Below are 22,481 nucleotides of genomic sequence, written 5' to 3' on the forward strand. Positions count from 1 at the left end.
ATTTTACAAAAAAATAGAACAATGAGCCAGATATTTCCCCGGATCTATAAATGAGAAGCTTCCGTTTGGCGTTTCCACTTACTACCAAATATGGTGAAGAGAGGAAGCCCAATGGCCGGTTGTGGGAGAAGATGTAGCTAGATCGATTTTGGCCGACTTTCTGCTAATTTTCTCATCGATTAAACATTTGATCTCCATACAGTTTTGTGTTTCCAAAACTAGAATTTGTAACTGAGTGGACTGCGTTTTGTAGACCTTACCCTTTGCCAAAGTTTCACAAGAGTGTGTTGTTTTGAAGGAGTGCAAGGGCAAATTGAGTTCGCTTTAGCACAGAGTAGGCGTTCCCTAATGGCAAAATGCAAATAAATGGTAGAATGCCCTAATAGGATCTCACTAGCTTGTGCTTGGCTCTGCCCACCTTGCTTGTTCTTTTCACTATGATTCATTTTCTCCCATTGGAATGACAGGTTCTGGTCGATATTGGGTTTGTGACGTCCCAAGGATCTCGATTAGCATGGACCGAACAAGATCCACTCGTGACTTCCGTTTTTCCCTGAACCGGTAAACATGTATATATATATTGTTGACTTAAATATATGTCACTCATTAATTTGAGGCGTCCTATTGGCGCGAGATCATGGGCATGGGCGGATGTTATCGGCGTGGCACACTGTCGGGGGCGGGGTTGAAGGGTCGGACAGGAAAAGAAAAAGGCGAGGACATCTGCAACGAAAACGGTAAAGAAAAACTAGTAGCTAAATGTAACCTATTTTAACATCGTTGTTATTGATCACCATGAAAAGGGACCATTTATAAACTAAATGTTTGGATGAGGCTTTAAAACGTGTTTTCTGTAGGCAAGATGACATTAGGCCAGAGTGACAAATTAGCTAGCGGCGTTGATGCCGGAAACGAACGAACAATTGAAGTGAAAAGACTCCTCGTTTCAGCTCCACCAGTCAGAGCTAGACAGGCCAATGCTAGATAGCAGGTCACCAGAGTCGGGTATACAGTGCCATCATCACCATTAGGAAGTTCGTAACACATCCCTGGTCTGAAAGCAAGCTAGCTAGCTAGCTAGCTAACTCTTCACTCTGTATAGTCGACAAGATCTCTAGCTAGCTAACTCGCTAGATACCACTGACATGATAAGTGACAATGTAAATAACCGCCGTCCACCGAACCGCACTTGCAATACTGGGCGTTTTTAAACGAGACAATCATTGTAGCTAACTATTTGTTTGTCCAACTAGCTACAGTAGTTATCTAGCACTGAGTTTACGTGAGAAGAGGGGGAAATAACTAGCTAGCTAATAGAACTTGGGTGCGGCTAATACATTCATAGACGAACTACCTTTAGCGCCTATTGACGATAGTATCTTCTGCCAAGCCTGTGGGGAATGTTAAGATCCCCAACGCTCATCGTTAACGCATCGCTTGCGGTACATGTTTTGGAAGCTGTACCTGTGCTATCTAGTTTACTCTGAACAGCTTTAAGTGTATCTGGATAGGAAGTGTAGTTCGTCAACTGGAGGCACACACAGCATATAGGTCTGTGCAAAACTGCTTTACTTACTGTATTTTTTTTTATTTGAAAGAGGGGCATATCAGCATTTTTCAAAAACCGTTTAGCAAGAGATGATTGACGTTTCATAACGCTAATACACAGCGTGGGTTTAGCTAACCCCTGAAACCCTGAGGGTTTTTGTGAGAGCTAGGGTGCAGGTGTTGAGGACATGCGTCCATGGGGTGGCTAGCTTGATCTCAATCAAAGGGTCTTCAGCAGGTAGTCTGCCCTTAGTGATGATAGTGACTTTTTTGGTATGATGGGTCATTCCATGTTAATGTATTAAACATTTCCATTTATGTATTTTCCTGAAATTCAGTAGGCTTAGATAAATAATTAAAGTTAGGTTACTATAAATCTATGGGGTTACGGGCCTTGAGCACTACGGACTGGTTTCCTGGACTCAGATTAACCCTAGTCCTGGACTGAAAAGCACTGCAATGGCGAAATCTGTGTGTGGGAAACTGGCTCTATGGTAATGTTACAGATGTTCAGATTCTGTTGTTACTGGAGCTGAAGTTGGTGGCTGGCTTTCATAGGTCCTTTGACGCATTTAGGAGGCTTCGCCCCAAATTCAGTTGTTTAACAGGTGGGAACCAGGGTTTCAATTAGACTGTAATATCAAGCCGATAAATAAAATTGGCACCGGCAAATTGCCCGGAAAAAAAATCCCATTGCGAAATAGACTTTTAGCCTATTCGTTGATGTAAATACATTTGACTGGTCATACTTATCTTCTATGGGTAATTTGCATAATTTAGTGGTACTAAATTGGCGCGTGTGTTTATTCGTTTATCTTATCACACGTGCACAACATAGATACAGAGCATGTGAGTGGAAAATCTGTCGGACAGCGCTTTTATAAACCCAATATTGCGCAACAATTCTAAACGCAATGGTATATTTCTCAACTGGTAATTGAAGCGCGCTACCCATTCGCCATTAAAATGCTAGGCAACGTGCCAGGCTTCATCATTGCATCACAACACTTTGCCATGAGTATGAGGCAGTATGCATTTTGAGAACATAGCTACTTAATTGTTTGAACCCTGAACTTTTTACTTCATACTAGGCATAGTTCAATACCTTCCTTCAAAGTAGCCTAGGCAAAATCCGACCATATCCGTTGAAGATATTATTTTATAGACTTCCATAAGCCATTGAAACAAAGCCTATTTTCGCTCATGTTCTATATTTTTCTTTTCTTTTTCCGGTAACCAAATGCACATTTGCATGTAGCCTATTGCCTTGTGCGCATTCCTGTGCTAATAATGTTAAGAAATAGTTTATCAACACTTTAAGCTAAACTTTCTGATCTGTTGCATCAGATTAATTGCTTTTTAACGTTAGTTGCATAGGCCTACTGATTTGTATGAATTTGGGATCTACCGTCCCACAACTGTCCCAGAGTCTGTTTGGGCTATTTCTTTCTCAAGCTGACCAATATAATAGGTACATTTTCTACTACACAGAAATAAATAAAACCATTCAAAATAGCCTACTAAAGCATGATTTGGCCACAGTAGATCATTAGCTATCCCTAGCCTTAAAACAAGTTTTTTTTGTTGTTGTATTGCTTTGCCTACAGTGGGAAGGAAAGGCAGCAAGTATCAGATAGCTGAGTTGTGATTGTCAGTGAAAAGTAGAGGCCCAACCAGTCATCGCAATATTTAAAAATAAAATCACGGGAAAGCAAATGGCTATTGCTGTAAAGAAAAGACAATGAAATGACTCCAAACGGTCTATTAGTTATCAAAATTCTCAACTTAATTGAGCAAACAGTAGGCCTATTGCCTATCTTATTGACACCAGCTGAGAGCATCGGCCATATCCCCGGTGAGTGCGCACTGCGCATATTCACTATCATTTTGGTTCAGTGCCACTTAAATTTGTTTTGGACAATCATTTCCTCCAGTTTAGATTGACGTCATTTTTCTTGATATGTTTGTTAGTCTTAGCAGAGTAGGCTACCCTGTAATTTGTCGTATAAAAAACATTTGATAATGTCTCTAGTGTAGTAGAATTGCATGAAATGTGTTTTCCCTTATAAAGAAATAAGAAACGTATCTGATAGTCTATAGCACAGGCCTTCTACGCGCTCAGCCATGCATTGAACATTTTTGCAAACTGTGAGTCAGAATTTAGACAAATGAACTCGATCTAATCTACTCAGCCTACTATTCGTAACTTATTTCGCTGTTCGTTCTTGTTGGCTGAGGTAAAGTACATGGAGTTATTCTAACATCTTCAAAGTGCGTGTTAAAGACTTGCATGTTCTGTTTAAGATTAATTAATTGAAATGTGATTTCTGTCATTCTGAGCACCATGGGTGGACGCCCTAAACAAGTTAAGCATCCAATGCACATGGGTCCCCTACATTTAAAGTGCTGCCGGTCAAATGCCCAGCGCCATGTTTTCACAATGTAAACTATGGTAGGAACAATTCTGCACTTGTGCACTAAACATGCACCGTAGTGGTCCCATTGAACCATGGTTTGGGTCACATTCAAAGGCCGCTGGATAAAATGCAGTCCAGTCCGACACATGAAGTGGTTTACACAGTATTATGGATTGTAGACGGAGTGGGCAATTAACAAAATGGCTCAGACTTACTTGGAGCCAAAAGGAGTGCAGCGTGTGTGCAATTATTCAATAGCCTACATGGATTTAAAAGGTGGCTTACTACAATCCAATGCTTTTATGTGTTGGGGGTGTGCAAGAGGCCACACGTAGTTAAAATGGGGAAATATGGGCGGATAACGTTAGGCCAACTCAGTCAGTGCCGTAGAGTTCCAGAACACTGACCGCATACGCATTGAGTATGCTATGCATTACCTTGTTTGCATCCATGTACCGTTTAGCTAGCTCATTATTTACAATGGGGAAATAAGTTACGTTTCTTCACCGGTCTGTATTTTATACAAAAAAACGACCTCATAACTTGAAAGCCCTGATTTGCGAAGGTTATTTAAGATGACAGGCTTGAAAATCCGTTCAGCCATTTTGGCACAATGACTCACTACCCAAACCAGACGCAATTGGTTTCAAGTGGCCAAGAGACGTCGTGTGATCTCCTACTGCTTTCTAGTGGAAGAACTGGGAATTAGGCGGAGGATATATTTAAATAAATGGATAGGTAGACTTCAGCTTTGTACTCATATGTACAGTATATCATTCCTGTAAGATGACAGTATAGCACGTTGCAAAAGCCCTGCAGTTTTAAAATGTCTGTGATCCAATGGGAATTTGCGTATGTTGAGGCCATCATTAGGTAAAATATTTTATTTTTTAAAACAGTAATTGGTGACATATTTTCTCAAATCTAGACTAAATCTCTTATGGTCTGCTGTATCTCGGGCCCTGTAGTAGTTACATTGTTTCTGACACCTTTACCTGAGTCCCACAGTTCATACCTTTCTAACAGTACTTTGTTTGTAGAACTTATAATTTTGAAAACAAAATTTACTTTGAGGGTAGTATACAATATTATGCATTGTTTAGAAAATGCCACCAGAGGGGGTCTGAGTAACAGGTTAACACTGTATGAACACATTTGCTTACAAATCTTAATTTTCTTTGTTGTGCTATATTATCACAAACTCAATGTTGCACTTTAACTGAGAAATTCTCTTGCAGATGGCTGCGATCCGTAAGAAACTGGTGATTGTTGGTGATGGTGCTTGTGGAAAGACCTGTCTGCTCATAGTCTTCAGTAAAGACCAGTTCCCTGAGGTCTACGTACCTACAGTGTTTGAGAACTATGTGGCAGATATTGAGGTGGACAGTAAGCAGGTGAGATTATACTGTTAGTCACATAGTATGCTATCAAGACACAATTTAAAACACAATTTTTATGTTTAAGTCTTAGTTTTCACCTTTTCTCCAGAGCAAGTTACAGTTTTTGCATTCTCTACTGTAAGTCGCTCTGAATAAGAGCATCTGCTAAATGATTAAAATGTGAACTTCTGCTCTCTATGTGGGTTCTAGGTGGAACTGGCCCTCTGGGACACAGCTGGACAGGAGGACTACGACAGACTAAGGCCTCTCTCTTACCCTGACACTGACGTCATCCTCATGTGCTTTTCCATAGATAGCCCCGACAGCTTGGGTAATACATTGGTGACTAAAGTTAATCTATCATGTGTGGTAAATGCAACAAATTATCCCGTTTCACTAGCAGCATTTTCCTAAAATTATCCACTGTCTGAAACAGAGAATATCCCAGAGAAGTGGACCCCTGAAGTAAAACACTTCTGTCCAAATGTACCCATTATTCTTGTGGGTAATAAGAAGGACCTGCGGAATGACGAGCACACGCGTCGGGAGCTAGCAAAAATGAAGCAGGTAAAGTATTCATTGTAAAAATGTATATTATAATTTCAGCAAACACTCATTGTCCTGATCCATTCAGGATATTTCTTAAAAGGTAGCATTGAAACTAAACAATCCATGACATTCATTTTAATGTGGTTGTGTTGCCTCATAGCTACTGACACTTCATGTATTGTCTGCTATTGTCTAAATATACACAGGTTGAGGTTTGTTTAGCTAGTAATGTTTTTGTTTGGCTTGTTATGATTGGTGGTTTAGTATGTCACAATGGATGCCAACCATAGAATACCTCTGAACACTTTTACACCTCTGACACGTGAACAGGAACCAGTGAAGCCAGAAGAGGCCCGGGACATGGCAAACCGCATCAACGCGTTTGGCTACTTAGAGTGCTCAGCCAAGACGAAAGACGGCGTGAGGGAGGTGTTTGAGATGGCCACCAGGGCCGCGCTGCAGGCCAAGAAACGTGGAAAGAAGAATGCCTGCCTCCTGCTATAGAGAGCTGGAGAAAGACGGGAGCGGGTAGGAAGGGGGAAACAAATTGGGCAGAGGAAAACGCTGCACCCCTCTTCTAAGTCTGCCTCTGTGGAAGGGTGGGTGAGTTTCAAGGGGGATGTGAGGGAGAAAAACACAATTAAACTAGGCCAAAGGAAATGGAGACGGTGAAGGTCAAATGTAACGAAAAAGGGAGTTTACATTGAAGGCCAAGTTGATTGCCAATTGTTTTTTAAAATAAGATAATCGTAAGGTTAAGATTTTTTAAATTGGGTCTTGGACAAGTAGAAGGGTAAAGAAAAAACATCTCTCTGGTAAACTTGTCAGGGTGGTGTACTCTGAGGGACGGGATAAAATTGGTGTTCATGATAGGTTGTTCACCACAGCGCTATTGCCCTGGTTCATAGAGCTGAGCATCGTCAGAGAAAAAGGGGGTTTCGTTGCATCATTGTGCATGTTCTCCCAACTCTGACCTCCCTGGCTTGCAGTGTCTGTCTGCGCTTGTCTTTAATTTCTGTCCAGCCATACCATAGGTGTTTATTTTCTTTGTTCTCCCAATGGATAGACTAACCCTATATTTGCACGGACCAGCATCTCCTTCTATGGTATCATAATCTTGCATGGACCAGCACCTCTTATGATATAATTGGTCCAATAGTATAGTTAATTTGATACAAGCAATTTTGATTTTAAATGGCTACATATTTTTATTTGCCTTTTGACTATAAAATGTATATTAAAATGCATACAATAATATTGATACTAACTGATTTTTGTACGCCTGTTCATGTATTATAATGAAAAATAATTTTAGAATTTGGTTTCATCATTAGTTGGCCTCAAGTCATATAAATAATCTACATTTGATGCGGACTGTCAAACACTGTTTGGTTTGAAAGGGGGGGGGGACTTTTTATTAAGTGATAAAGGTTTTGCAAATTTGGTATTTTCCTCTTGCAGATTGTTTTTGCCTGCATGCCAGGCTATTATTGGGAGTGGGTTTTGAGTGGGTTGTGACCTATTGCTCACTGCCTCCAGTCCGTCTTTCTAAAACTGTATGTCTTCCTGTTTTTCCCCTCTTGTACTGTATGTTTAACCTTGTGAGAGTCTACTGGCTTATCCTGTATCAGTTGTGCATATTTTGCAAAAATTAGTAACTTTAGGATGAGTTTAAAAAATAACATGTAAAATGCTTAGTAATCCATGAAAAAGATTGACAATATGTCATACAATTAAACGCAAGTAATTTCTTTAAATAATATCTTAGTCATTTGTGTGGGAGGTCTTTTGTATACAAATGCATCCTCACATTTCCACAGTCCTCTTTTTAAAAGTACTCTTAAGAAAATAAATTGTTATAGGGAATGGTTGGTTGTCGTTCTTTCATGCTTCATGCCTCTCAACACAAAATCCCAAGATGTGAATGGAATTTATTCACGATTCTGTTACAAAACAGAACAAGATTGAACATTTGACAGAATAGATCAAGGCATCTAGAAAGGAGTGCATCTCCTGGCCATCCCTCATGTAACGTTTTTCACTTCAGTATTTACAAAGAGTGGTGGAGTCCAGCAACAAACTCCTGGTAATAGGGCTCTGGAAAAAAAGAGAGCAGTCAGATTTGTCTCGAATCTTCTGCTGATGTTGGTGTTTAAATGATTGACAATTGCACTGCTGTAAATAGTTATGGTGGCTGCAGTTCCGACTTTCACTTGACCTCTTAAAGGTATGAGAGGCCCAATGTGTATGAGAGGCCCAATGTCCGGGATACTCTACATATATTTTTTTATACATAGCTGCTCCGGATTGGACGTCTGTGTGGTGTAGTCTACAAACGTTGACATGTTGTACAACACACTTTTGTAACAGTAGGCTATTACAAACATAAGCATGACAAACAGGCAGTCTAAGTAGAGATTCCATGTTCTTTTTTCAGGAGGGAGTACATGCAGCTATTTAGACATATTAAACAAGCAAGACACGGTCTAAATAGCGATTACATTTTTTTTTTCTCCCATTGTCCTTGCGGCAGACCGATCACTGGAATTCATTAAGATTTTGCCACTGTCAAACTGGTTACCAGCTACAGTCATTGCCAAAAGTTGAGAATGACACATTCATTTTCAAAGTCTGCTGCCTCAGTTTGTATGATGGCAATTTGCATATACTCCAGAATGTTATGAAGAGTGATCAGATGAATTGCAAAGTCCCTCTTTGCCATGCAAATTAACTGAATCCCCCAAAAACATTTCCACTGCATTTCAGCCCTGCCACAAAAGGACCAGAGATTCTCTCGTTAACACAGGTGTGAGTGTTGACGAAGATGATGCTGGAGATCACTGTCATGCTGATTGAGTTAGAATAACAGACTGGAAGCTTCAAAAGGAGGGTGGTGCTTGGAATCATTGTTCTTCCTCAGTTAACCGGCAAGGAAATACAGTGCCTTGCGAAAGTATTCGGCCCCCTTGAACTTTGCGACCTTTTGCCACATTTCAGGCTTCAAACATAAAAATATAAAACTATTTTTTTGTGAAGAATCAACAACAAGTGGGACACAATCATGAAGTGGAACGACATTTATTGGATATTTCAAACCTTTTTAACAAATCAAAAACTTAAAAATTGGGCGTGCAAAATTATTCAGCCCCTTTACTTTCAGTGCAGCAAACTCTCTCCAGAAGTTCAGTGAGGATCTCTGAATGATCCAATGTTGACCTAAATGACTAATGATGATAAATACAATCCACCTGTGTGTAATCAAGTCTCCGTATAAATGCACCTGCACTGTGATAGTCTCAGAGGTCCGTTAAAAGCGCAGAGAGCATCATGAAGAACAAGGAACACACCAGGCAGGTCCGAGATACTGTTGTGAAGAAGTTTAAAGCCGGATTTGGATACAAAAAGATTTCCCAAGCTTTAAACATCCCAAGGAGCACTGTGCAAGCGATAATATTGAAATGGAAGGAGTATCAGACCACTGCAAATCTACCAAGACCTGGCCGTCGCTCTAAACTTTCAGCTCATACAAGGAGAAGACTGATCAGAGATGCAGCCAAGAGGCCCATGATCACTCTGGATGAACTGCAGAGATCTACAGCTGAGGTGGGAGACTCTGTCCATAGGACAACAATCAGTCGTATATTGCACAAATCTGGCCTTTATGGAAGAGTGGCAAGAAGAAAGCCATTTCTTAAAGATATCCATAAAAAGTGTTGTTTAAAGTTTGCCACAAGCCACCTGGGAGACACACCAAACATGTGGAAGAAGGTGCTCTGGTCAGATGAAACCAAAATTGAACTTTTTGGCAACAATGCAAAACGTTATGTTTGCCGTAAAAGCAACACAGCTGAACACACCATCCCCACTGTCAAACATGGTGGTGGCAGCATCATGGTTTGGGCCTGCTTTTCTTCAGCAGGGACAGGGAAGATGGTTAAAATTGATGGGAAGATGGATGGAGCCAAATACAGGACCATTCTGGAAGAAAACCTGATGGAGTCTGCAAAAGACCTGAGACTGGGACGGAGATTTGTCTTCCAACAAGACAATGATCCAAAACATAAAGCAAAATCTACAATGGAATGGTTCAAAAATAAACATATCCAGGTGTTAGAATGGCCAAGTCAAAGTCCAGACCTGAATCCAATCGAGAATCTGTGGAAAGAACTGAAAACTGCTGTTCACAAATGCTCTCCATCCAACCTCACTGAGCTCGAGCTGTTTTGCAAGGAGGAATGGGAAAAAATGTCAGTCTCTCGATGTGCAAAACTGATAGAGACATACCCCAAGCGACTTACAGCTGTAATCGCAGCAAAAGGTGGCGCTACAAAGTATTAACTTAAGGGGGCTGAATAATTTTGCACGCCCAATTTTTCAGTTTTTGATTTGTTAAAAAAGTTTGAAATATCCAATAAATGTCGATCCACTTCATGATTGTGTCCCACTTGTTGTTGATTCTTCACAAAAAAATACAGTTTTATATCTTTATGTTTGAAGCCTGAAATGTGGCAAAAGGTTGCAAAGTTCAAGGGGGCCGAATACTTTCGCAAGGCACTGTATATGCCGTCATCATTGCTTTGCACAAAAAGGGATTCACATGCAAGGATATTGCTGCCAGTAAGATTGTGCCTAAATCAACCATTTATCAGATCATAAAGAACTTCAAGGAGAGCGGTTCAATTGTTGTGAAGAAGGCTTCAGGGCGCTCAAGAAAGTCCAGCAAGCGCCAGGACCGTCTCCTAAAGTTGATTCAGCTGCGGGATCGGGGCACCACCAGTACAGAGCTTGCTCAGGAATGGCAGCAGGCAGGTGTGAGTGCATCTGCACGCACAGTGAGGCGAAGACTTTTGGAGGGTGGCCTGGTGTCAAGAAGTGCAGCAAAGAAGCCACTTCTCTCCAGGAAAAACTTCAGGGACAGACTGATATTCTGCAAAAGGTACAAGGATTGGACTGCTGAGAACTGGGGTAAAGTCATTTTCTCTGATGAGTCCCCTTTCCGATTATTTGAGGCATCCGAGAAACAGCTTGTCCGGAGAAGACAAGGTGAGCTCTACCATCAGTCCTGTGTCATGCCAACAGTAAAGCATCCTGAGACCATTCATGTGAGGGGTTGCTTCTCAGCCAAGGGAGTGGGCTCACTCACAATTTTGCCTAAGAACACAGCCATGAATAAAGAATGGTACCAACACATCCTCCGAGAGCAACTTCTCCCAACCATCCAAGAACAGTTTGGTGGCGAACAATGCCTTTTCCAGCAAGATGGAGCACCTTGCCATAAGGCAAAAGTGGCTCGGGGAACAAAACATATATTTTGGGTCCATGGCCAGGAAACTCCCCAGAGCTTAATCCCAATGAGAATTTGTGGTCAATCCTCAGGCGGGTGGATAAACAAAAACCCACAAACTCCAAGCATTGATTATGCAAGAATGGCCCATAAATTAATTAACAGCATGCCAGGGCGGATTGCAGAGGTCTTGAAAAAGAAGGGTCAACACTGCAAATATTGACTCTTTGCATCAACTTCATATAATTGTCAATAAAAGCCTTTGATACTTATGAAATGCTTGTAACTATACTTCAGTATTCCATAGTAACATCTGACAAAAATATCTAGACACTGAAGCAGCAAACTTTGTGGAAATTAATATTTGTGTCATTCTCAAAACTTTTGGCCACGACTGTACACACTTCGGCTGCCTATAACGTTTGGTTGCCCATAGGTGGAACAGCTACTCTGGCAAATTTCAATCATATCCTGTGGTACTTGCGAAATAACAGTTTTAACCTGTTACGCAGATTGTTTTGCCCCAATGCAAAACTCAGCTGGGGAGTTCAACATCATTGCAAGCATTGACAAAACAGGTGGCAGTCATGTTATTTTTCAGCAACTCAGGCTACGATATGACAGCATAACTGTAAAAATGAGGCTACATCACAGATGTACAGTGTGGTTAAACCAGACTGTTTTTCCCTCATGCAATATGTAGACTGCGCCCTGCTTGTGCTTTTGCCATATTCTTATTCACAACAGACAGGTTGTAGCCTACAAAATATTTACTTTGGAATGTTCGTTCAAATAGCAGTGGGGTTTTTATTTCTGCTTTTCAGATACGAGGCAGAAACGTAGCTACATCTTGTTGATCATATTGGTAGAAGAGGGTGAGGAAAGAAAGAAACAAAAGGGAGCGTGAGCAGCAGCTACGTGGGGGGGTGTTAACGACAGATCCGCAGCCTCTGCCTAGTTTTTATAACTGTTATCCCATGTCATTAATTGATGTACTGATGCAAACCTGTATCAGGCTGTATGTAGGAATGTCTGATGAGGAAGTCTAGGACCACCATGGCACAGTTGGGCTTGAAGTCGTCACTGATCAGCAGTTCTTTCACCTGAAAACAACATTGTAGGCCTACTTGAAGACATTCTTTGCAGGCCAGACATAAAAACTAACATGCAGTACTAGAGGTGCTCAAAAGTAGAGTGGCTGACCTTGTCCATGGAGTAGAGGTAGAACTCTTGCACCTCCCCATCCCCTATCTTAGGCTTGAACTCAGGAGGTAGCTCCAAGTCGAACACAAACTGGCTTTCAGGAAACACCCCTTCCTCATCCTCATAAGTATAGCTATGAGAGCAGACACAGGGGTGATTGAAATAATGTGGATACGATTGTAGGCCTATGTAAAAGCATGCAAAGAGATATTCTCAATGAGACACTACAGACAGAGCTGGCTACTCCTGTTGAGATGTCAATCACCTCACTGTGCTCACGGGGCGGGCAGTCTCTGCTACGTCTTCTGGGATGCAGGCCTCCTCCTCACATTCCTTGATCAGGGTGTTTTTCACACCGATACCTGCTGCTAGTCCCCCAGCTGCCTGAAAACATGGTGGAAGAACATGGTCAAGCCAGTTTGCCATTCACCAAAAAATATGTACTGGTAAAATGTAAACGGTTGTCTTCTAATTTTAAATCAATAGGTGCTGACCAGGTTGTCCAGTTTTCCAGGGTAGGTCTGCTTGGTCATGGATCGTCGTCCCACCCACATCCTGAGTTCCCCATTTTCACCCTGGCAGTACCCATTAATATGGACTCCATACCGTTTCACTCCAAAAAGGCCTACAAAGACAATGTTAATAGGGCGTGCAGGGGGAACACTGGGATTATTTTCTACTGTTATTGCTTAGGACACGACTTACTTGTGGCAGATCTCTCCATACACATTAGTGGAGTGTCGCAGAATCTGGGCATTACTTCATACTTCTATAGAAGATGCCCAAATACATAATTTCAGGGAATTTTAAAAATTTGTATAGTTTGTTTTCAGTTTTACAGCATATTGTAATACTCTCACCTCATCTCTCCATCCTTTCAAGACAGTCAACAAGCCTTCCCTCCTAAGTGACTGAAGAACAGAATCTACAGCATCTGACCTCCTCCCATAGGAGTCTAGATTTTGGCATAGAGTAATAGCGCCGCCTTGTGGTGGATTGAAGACCTCTGGAAATGTACTCAAAATGGACGCCACTTTGGAAGGCACCCACCCAACTTGCTCTCCTCCCACCTCAAACCGAAGGCATGTGGTGCGACTGGAGCCTGGGTGACACAAACATACATATTGGATGCGAGAGAGATGTGTTGTAGTATAGCCTAGATAATGCCGCACTCACGTACTAGTCGGAACTCGGAAATGTCCGATTTTCTAACTGGTTGTAGTTATACACGTGCCAGGTTCAACCAGTTAGTATGTCAGATATTTCCTAGTTCTGACTAGCACGTGAACGCGGCATAACACCTAATAATTGTCGCTATCAAACACACATAGCTAGCCACAGCTTGTAATTCACTCCCAGTTATCACAAATAGTTTTAACTCTAACCTGGCGAATAAAAGTTATTCATTCGGCGAAGCACCTGGAGCATTTTTTCCGACCAGGTAGTCATGATTTCGAGCCTAGGTTTCTGACGCGAGTCCAATGATTTTATGAAGGGTAAAACTTAAACAACGATATGTTATGTTTTATTTATGTAGCTACATAATCTTTTCACTGTGATTATTTTGCAAGCTCCATGTTCCTCTCAGCGGTGTGTACTCGGCGTGCGCAATCGCGCACTGCACAAAACGCCCACATGATTCGCAACATTTCCATTGGTTGAAGACGCGTCTGCTGCAGCAGCTGGTTAACGCACGCCGATATTTGGAGTTACAAGGGCTGTGTATGTATGTGTGCGTGCGTGTCGCCATGTTCAAAACAACTGGGAACTATGAAATCTCCGACTTCAATGCCTTTAATACAACTTGGAACTCGGAAAAAAAACAAGCTTCGACTTGGCATTCCAAGTTGAACGGCATTTCAACTCGGAATTCCATGTCAGAAGTTTTCTAGAGCGCCGACCTGAAGATCACTGACATCATGAGTTGACCTCGTTTCTGTCTGAGTTCCCAGTGTCCCGGATGACCGTTCAAAACGAGTTCTCAGTCGGATAACGTTTTTTTTTTTTTTACGATTTCCCAGTTGTCTTGAACGCACTGAAGTCGGTAGTCAGAGATTTCCCGAGTTCCCAGTTGTTTTGAACGTGGTATTAACCCTTGCCAACACCTTGGACTTTCTCATTCATCTAAAGAGCCTCACCAGGCCTACGTTGTGCCCTTTATACAGCATCAACCCTGATAGCTATTCGTTCGGTCTACAATATAATACAATAGGCTACAATACAATGTTGATAAGCAATCCTGCTGATATCAGTTTTATTGAACTGAATACACTTTCATCTGTATTACTGAAAATCTTTATTTATTGAAAATATACAGTATTCTGGAGTATAGTGTTTACTCCCCTTTGTTAAGATTTTGAATTGAATGATCTATGATTATTGGGGATTAAATACATTTATATTTAAGGAATACACTTCAAGGACATAACAAGACCCCTTATCTTTAAGGGCTTTTAGGGCTCCAGAGTGATGCAGCAGTCTAAGGCACTGCATCTCAGTGCAAGAGGGGTCACTACAGACCCAGGTTCAGTGGTCTAAGGCACTGCATCTCAGTGCAAGAGGTGTCATTACAGTGCCTGGTTTGAATCCAGGCTGTATCACATCTGGCCGTGTTGTGGATGATAGTGTTGTGGATAGAAACTGGACCACATACAAGATGTTAACCAATACATGTTGAGGATGGATGCATGTGGTAGATAGAGCCGAGCAGATGAGGCTTTTATTTCAATGTTTTCCAACTTGTTCAGGCAATGGTGTGATGGCATGTCAGCGTTAAGAAGAGGTATGAGTATTTTCCCGGTCTGACGGTCCATGAGTCTTTTGATTCCTTTACTCAACCCCCTTCATGAATTCCAGGAACTCTGTGGAAGAGTGACACCCAGAGCACATGATAGATCAGCAATAAAATGTCTTACTGACTGCCTGGATTTGAACTGTGAAAGGTTTGGCATGAAAGGATAGCCTAGATGAGTGTCAATTTTTTTTAAATAATTACACATTCTGGAAGTGCCAACCTGGTCTTTGGCTCAAATGTCTTTGAGAGCATTTATATTTGATATGTATTAGTGACCACAGTATTAATTTCTATTCACAGTATTTCATAACATAACTATTACTGTTGGGCCTCTCATAATCAATTTTTCCATCATTGTTTTTGTCTCCATCCTTCATGAGTTCTTCAATGTTATCCTCAGTGATGGCCTCTCCAGTTGAGAGGAATGGTCTTCTGAATGGTCTTCTGTTGAGAGGAATGGCCTCTCCAGAATGGTCTTCTGCTCCTCCAAATCAATGTAGCCATCTCCATTTCTGTAAGCAGCAACAATGAGTACATATATTCTTTATAACACTGTACTGTACTCTAGTTACTCTGTCAACAATATTAATTCATTTATATACTTAGACTTTTATTGACATTATTTATTGACACTGTTTTAGTTGTCTATATGTTTGTCTTTATAGGTTCTTGTTAGAGTAAACCCAAATGTTTTTTGGCAACCACTTTGCTTGATATTAGCCTTACTTGTCAAACATGCGGAAAAGTTCAGCCAACTCTTCCTCCGGTTTCCCTTTGCTTTCCTCATTCATGCAACACACCATCATGACTAGGAACTCATCAAAGCCTACTGTCCCGCTCCCTGTAAACACACACACACACACACACACACACACACACACACACACACACACACACACACACACACACACACACACACACACACACACACACACACACACAGCAGCTGTAACATGGTGTCTTAATGTTGAAACATAGTAATGTGAGTTCCAAAGTAACATTTCAGACCAGTCTGAAAACTATGTATGAACCACCCCCTCAGGCTACTTGACCTAATGATTTTGCCTGAGGTTAAAGGTATACTTCAGAAATTTGGCAATGAGGCCTCTTCTCTACTTCCCCAGAGTCAGATGAACTAGTGGATACCATCTTTATGTCTCTGTGTCCAGTATGAAGGAAGTTAGAGGTAGTTTTGCAAGCCAATGCAGAGGTTTATGGGTATCTGTTAGCATGCTAGTATAAGGGATGTACAGTAATATTGTGTGTGTAGTATTGAGTGTTAATAAGTTTGCAGCCATGGTGACGCACCATCCTCATCCACCTCGTCTGCAGCTCCTCAGGGGTTGGGTTGATCTGCTCCAGCGTCCTCATCACCTTCCCGAACTCCTTTGTGCTGATGCAGCCGTCCTCCGCATCCTGACATGCAATGTCAAAGGCTGCCTTGAACTCTGTGAGAACATAGTGGTGAGAAGCAGATTTAATGGCGCTTATGGGTATTACTAGTGTTTCTACATAGATATGAATGGTGCAAAGGTAAAGAAGAATGTCATGGGATTATTGTGTACAAAAAGCAAGGCTCACCATTGTTCTGCTCTTCTGTTAAGTTCTCAACCTGAAGGGAATAGTGGAGCAAATGCAGTTATAGTGCTTTAGAACTCATTTTAACCTACTTTATTTGCCTAAATTATGCAGGTTGGTTGGCCTCTTGTCATTTATTATTTGACAAACCACTCATTGATGGACCACACTGGAGGCCATTGGTGGTCATTTCCTAATTTTCTTGTCTCTCTTCACCTTGATCCGCAGTCAGCCCCTAGCCCTCGCAGTGTGTAATGCATTCCATTAGTACCCCAGCACCTTCTCCCTCTCCTTGAACTCAGCCCAAAACCTGTCGAGCACAGCCACCTACCCCTGGTGCAGTCTGACTGAAATGTCACGCTGCTTTCTTCACCTACTATTCTTGTCGGGTGGCGATGGGGGGCTCTGGCACCGACTCCACTGACAGCCATTTGTTTGAAAAGCTGTCGACAATCTTCTTCCTCCTAACTGTCCTTTGTTTTATTGTTGTCGGGCAGAGAAATGCCAGAAATCCCATGTGAACACACAGCACGTTCTCCGGGGTCCTCAGAGAAGATAATGATGAGCTCAAATGATCATATTGACATGACAACATGCTTTCTGTTGTGCTAGCACAGGGGTAATTCAAATTGAATTAACTTTTTCAGAATATCTGGGCTCATTAGAACATGACTAACTTTGTGTTTAACCTTGGTGAATCTTGGTACTTGTAAGTTGCTTATTCAAAAGATACAATGTTAAATTTCCATTGACTTCAAACTCTTGTGCAACGCACCATCATGACTAGCCACTCAACTCCAGCCACTTTAATAATGGGAATTGATGGGAAATTATGTAAAATATATCACTAGCCACTTTAAACAATGCTACCTAATATAATGTTTACATACCCTACATTATTCATCTCATATGTATACGTATATACTGTACTCTATATCATCTACTGCATCCTTATGTAATACATGTATCACTAGCCACTTTAACTATGCCACTTTGTTTACATACTCATCTCATATGTATATACTGTACTCAATACCATCTACTGTATCTTGCCTATGCTGCTCTGTACCATCACTCATCCATATATCTTTATGTACATATTCTTTATCCCCTTACACTGTGTATAAGACAGTAGTTTTGGAATTGTTAGTTAGATTACTTGTTGGTTATTACTGCATTGTCGGAACTAGAAGCACAAGCATTTCACTACACTCGCATTAACATCTGCTAACCATGTGTATGTGACAAATAAAATTTGATTTGATTTGATTTGTGGTTAGATCATTTATTCATACACTGAACTCTGCTAACAATTATGTTAGAATGACAATGTCCTTTTCTAAATTGGACAATAATGGTCAAGACATTCAGAAAAGCTCTGCTGGTACTTCTCAATTACTCTCTATAAAAGGAGTGTTGAATGACACTTTCACATTGTGTGCTTTTCCTATTGCATGACCATGTTTAGTTGGGTCTTTGACACCAGGGTTGGGTAGGTTACTTTCTAAATGTAATCCGTTACAGTTACTAGTTACCTGTCTAAAATTGTAATCAGTAACGTAACTTTTGGATTACCCAAACTCAGTAACAGTCTGATAACATTCAGTTACTTTTAGATTACTTCCCCTTAAGAGGCATTGGAAGAAGACCAAAATGTATGTCACCAATTGAATGACATCTATTGCAGGTTTACATAGCTGGCCATATATGGATTTTACTTTATGGGTTGGTTATGTAGGCTTCTTCTAACCCATCTCTTTCTACTACATATAATAATAATACAATAACATTTTGTCTTTACATCAGAATTCCAGTCATTCCAATAAAAATGTATATGCCTTGATTTTCAAGAATAGGATGTGGAAATATGGAAGTATAGATTAGCCATATTGTTTTACCTGAGCATAACCCCAAAACTAAGGATTTATTAGCCAGCCCTACTCTGTTGTTTATGATTTTTGATGTCATGGAGGACTGATTGGGCTCATTGATTCGAGTTGAAAAAATGAATGGCATGCTTTGAATACTACTGAAAAGTGCTATTTCCATGTGAAAAAATGATTGCCATATGCTGAATTTACTTTTGGCCTATTGTTTACCTTTACGTTGGTGACACTTTGCTATCTTGTTAATATGCAGCTGTTTAAAGGGCAAATCCACAGATGAAACAATAACAAAACTGTCACACCGCCTTTGTTTTGATAAAAAGCTGAGGGATGGATCTGGAGAAATGTAATCACTTTCAGATGAATAGACAGAGCTATGGATTAAAGGACTGACCATCCATGATATCAAAATGATTGTTTTAACCATGTTATGAGGCTATACAGTGTTTGTTTACATTTATAATGTTTACAAACATTGGAGAAAATCAAGCTTATGTTTTGGGTTCTCTTGGAGTGTAGCAGTTGAACTAAGCTCATGAGGCACTTCAAGAATTAATGGATATACACTACCGTTCAAAAGTTTGGGGTTACTTAGAAATGTCCTTGTTTTTTAAAGAAAATCACATTTTTTTTGCCCATTAAAATATCATCAAATTGATCAAAAATACAGTGGAGACATTGTTGTAAATGACTATTGTAGCTGGAAATGGCAGATTTTTTATGGAATATCTACATAGGCATACAGAGGCCCACTATCAGCAACCATCACTCAACCATCACACTTTATAATTTTAAAAGGCTAATTGATCATTAGAAAACCCTTTTGCAATTATGTTACCACAGCTGAAAACTGTTGTCCTGCTTAAATAAGCAATAACACTGGCCTTCTTTGGACTAGTTGAGCATTTTGTGGGTTCGATTACAGACTCAAAATGGCCAGAAACAAAGAACTTTCTTCTGAAACTCGTTAGTCTATTCTTGTTCTGAGAAATGAAGGCTATTCCATATGGGAAATTGCCAAGAAACTGAAGATCTCGTACAACGCTGTGTACTACTCCCTTCACAGAACAGTGCAAACTGGTTCTAACCAGAATAGAAAGAGGAGGGGGAGGCCCTGGTGCACAACTGAGCAAGAGGACAAGTACATTAGTGTCTAGTTTGAGAAACAGATGCCACACAAGTCCTCAACTGGCAGCTTCATTAAATAGTACCCGCAAAACACCAGTCTCAACGTCAACAGTGAAGAGGTGATTCCGGGATGCTGGCCTTCTAGGCAATGTTCCTCTGTCCAGTGTCTGTGTTCTTTTGCCCATCTTAATCTTTTCTTTTTATTGGCCAGTCTGAGATATGGCTTTTTATTTGCAACTCAGCCTAGAAGGCCAGATTTTGGTTGGAGCCAGTTTGCACTGTTCTGTGAAGGGAGTAGTGCACAGCGTTGTACGGGATCTTCAGATTCTTGGCAATTTCTCGCCAGTTTGATGTCACTCGCCATTATTGAAATGACCTTGCTGCTCAACAAATCAATGAGTTCATTCTGTATTTGGTGGCCAAGGTAGCTGGTGGTGTGACTCGAGGTCCCTTTTTGGACCTCCTGATGGCTTAGACCTTTTCTTATCCATTTGTGTTGATTTGGCACTCAAGCATACATTACCCATCCCCCAACACTGTCAACCAAGAGTCAAGACTAAACCAATTCACCTTGATGGTGTGCAGACTGGTTTTATATTATTCTTAAATATTTCGCACAAACCAGAAATGCAACAAAGTTCAACTGTATATTCACAATATTATGAATGAATTGTGGTTTATTTTGTAGCATTTCATAGTGTGACAGATTTTACTAATTGCATTAGTACTGAACAAAGTTAGAGGTGTGCTATTTGATAGATTTCTTCGCTCCACCTACCTCGGGCTTCCAGTGGGGAGACCTGAGGTCAACCTCTCCCTCCCTCCTTCCCATCTTGTACTTCTGAGTGGGAGACCTTCCCAGGCAGTAGCCTGCCTAGCTCACAAACTAGAATCAGGCCGCCTACTCCGACCAAGGTTAATTGACCCACAGTCCCACACGGTGACATTATATCATTGACATGATGTGCAATGAGCAAAAGAAAACCAAGCGCGTAAATGTCACCATTCCAAAAAATGTGTTCTGGCGCCCCATGCCACCCACCCCTGGCAAGATGCTGCCCTGGGCAGCTACCGATGTCGCCCATACCAAAATCTGCCACTGCCTCCAAGCGTTTATTCAAGTTGTATAATCTTTGGATGCCGACAGCAGTCGCACCATTGGAAGACATTGCTTGGACTGTATCCTACAAAAGCCTATTCCTGCTCTTTTCCCTCGATCGTTCAAACACATTTTGTGTTGTCATAGTGGTCTCTGACTTGTGGTCGGACTCGCTCAGGTGGAACAAACTTAAATGTGTGCCTTTTTTCAATGCTGATTTGAATGTCATTGAGAAAACAGAGAAGTGTCAATAAAAAAAATTCTCGCAAACATCCTTTCTGAATTTGAAAGTGATCCCCAATTGAATCATCTAGTTTTCAAAAGTATCTGTAATTCGATTATGATATTTTTGCTGGTAATTTAACGGATTTCAGTTACCAATTTTTTTGTAATCCCTTACTTGTAATCTGTTACTCCCCAACCCTGCTTGACACTCAATATTACTGCATTTACCTTTGACCAGTCAACGCTAATGTGGGAACATTTCGAAATGTGACTACCAATCAAAGGTACCTTGGGGATACTGAAATCATAATTTACAACCCGGTAGCTCTTGTGAAATATATCTCAAATCGAGGTTGATTGGTAAACCCATTTCTCGCTTCTCACAGCTCTTGGAAGCGGATTAGGGCTTCTTAATGTCATCAATGTCTATTTCAGTCAAGCAGCTAGAGATGGCTTTCCTCAGGGACCGTTAACCTCTATTCACCTTTGGCTTGTGTCCAGAGAGTGTGCACAGTCAATACAATGTGAACTGGAGCATAAAGCCATTGTGTGAAATTTGTTAAACATAACACCACAGTCATGACAGGATGTTATTTTCACATACATTTTGCAGACGTTCTTATCCAGAGCAACTTACATAAGCAATAAGGGTTAAGTGCCTTGCTCAAGGGCACATCGACCGATTTTTCACCTAGTCGGCTCGGGTGATTCGAACCACGACCTTTCAGTGACTGGCCCAATGCTCTTAACGGCTAGGCTACCCCCTCCACAACCTGAGCCAACAAACCCCAAAGAAAAGGCATGTGATTTCATAACAGTGCCTTGTTTTTGGCTCGTCCAGTCACAGTACACCCAGGTACACCAATGAGGGAAGTTTGAGATCATGACCCTCCTTCCTACTTAGTACATCAGATGAAGACTCCTAATCGATTCTAACTGTCCTCTCGACAAAGGATAGAAGCAACACCTGCCCCAGCCTTTATTGTTAGGGTCATGTGGTGTTAAAAAAACTTCTGAACCCCCTCTCTGCATCATCCCACTGTTCTCATCACAAGAGAGAGAACGATAACTATAAATAGATGAAGAACAGAGATGGTCCAACAATAAGAGAGCCTAGGCCGCAGCAGCTAATTGGTGACATGTATTGTCTCCAAGCTAGACCTAGAGCGAAAATGATACCAAGTAGGAACACCTTTTTTTTAAGGATGTCAAATCAGTACACTTGTTTGTTTTATGCCAATGTGGTTGTTTTTGACATAAGCTCAATTTCTTAGCTAAATAAGTATCTTTCAAATACAAGATTTGGGTTTTTGTTGGGGATTTGGTGGCCTCTCCACACTGGTCTGTGGGGAGAGAAATTAGTTCCAATCAGTGTCTTATTATGTGTTGTA

At 41.1% G+C, this 22,481-nt stretch overlaps 2 protein-coding genes and 1 pseudogene across 2 annotated transcripts; 1 reads left to right on the forward strand and 2 right to left on the reverse strand.

The window, feature by feature from the left end:
• Positions 1-556: 556 nt before the first annotated feature.
• On the forward strand, positions 557-7,759 carry LOC139416545 (rho-related GTP-binding protein RhoA-C-like). Its single transcript, XM_071165295.1, has 5 exons — positions 557-737; positions 5,204-5,359; positions 5,555-5,675; positions 5,781-5,911; positions 6,224-7,759. The coding sequence occupies exons 2-5, from the start codon at positions 5,204-5,206 to the stop codon at positions 6,395-6,397; spliced, it is 582 nt and encodes a 193-aa protein (XP_071021396.1). The 5' UTR covers positions 557-737; the 3' UTR covers positions 6,398-7,759.
• A 45-nt stretch (positions 7,760-7,804) lies between these two features.
• Positions 7,805-14,000, reverse strand: LOC139416544 (thiamin pyrophosphokinase 2). Its single transcript, XM_071165294.1, has 8 exons — positions 13,766-14,000; positions 13,241-13,482; positions 13,086-13,149; positions 12,875-13,005; positions 12,646-12,764; positions 12,381-12,513; positions 12,184-12,280; positions 7,805-7,990 (listed from the first exon to the last, which is right to left on the reverse strand). The coding sequence occupies exons 1-8, from the start codon at positions 13,827-13,829 to the stop codon at positions 7,944-7,946; spliced, it is 897 nt and encodes a 298-aa protein (XP_071021395.1). The 5' UTR covers positions 13,830-14,000; the 3' UTR covers positions 7,805-7,943.
• Positions 14,001-15,209: 1,209 nt separating this feature from the next.
• Positions 15,210-20,598, reverse strand: LOC139417571 (troponin C, slow skeletal and cardiac muscles-like; annotated as a pseudogene).
• Positions 20,599-22,481: the final 1,883 nt, after the last annotated feature.

Source organism: Oncorhynchus clarkii, chromosome 9 (assembly GCF_045791955.1).
Source record: "Oncorhynchus clarkii lewisi isolate Uvic-CL-2024 chromosome 9, UVic_Ocla_1.0, whole genome shotgun sequence".
In the NCBI taxonomy this organism is placed as follows: Eukaryota; Metazoa; Chordata; class Actinopteri; order Salmoniformes; family Salmonidae; genus Oncorhynchus; species Oncorhynchus clarkii.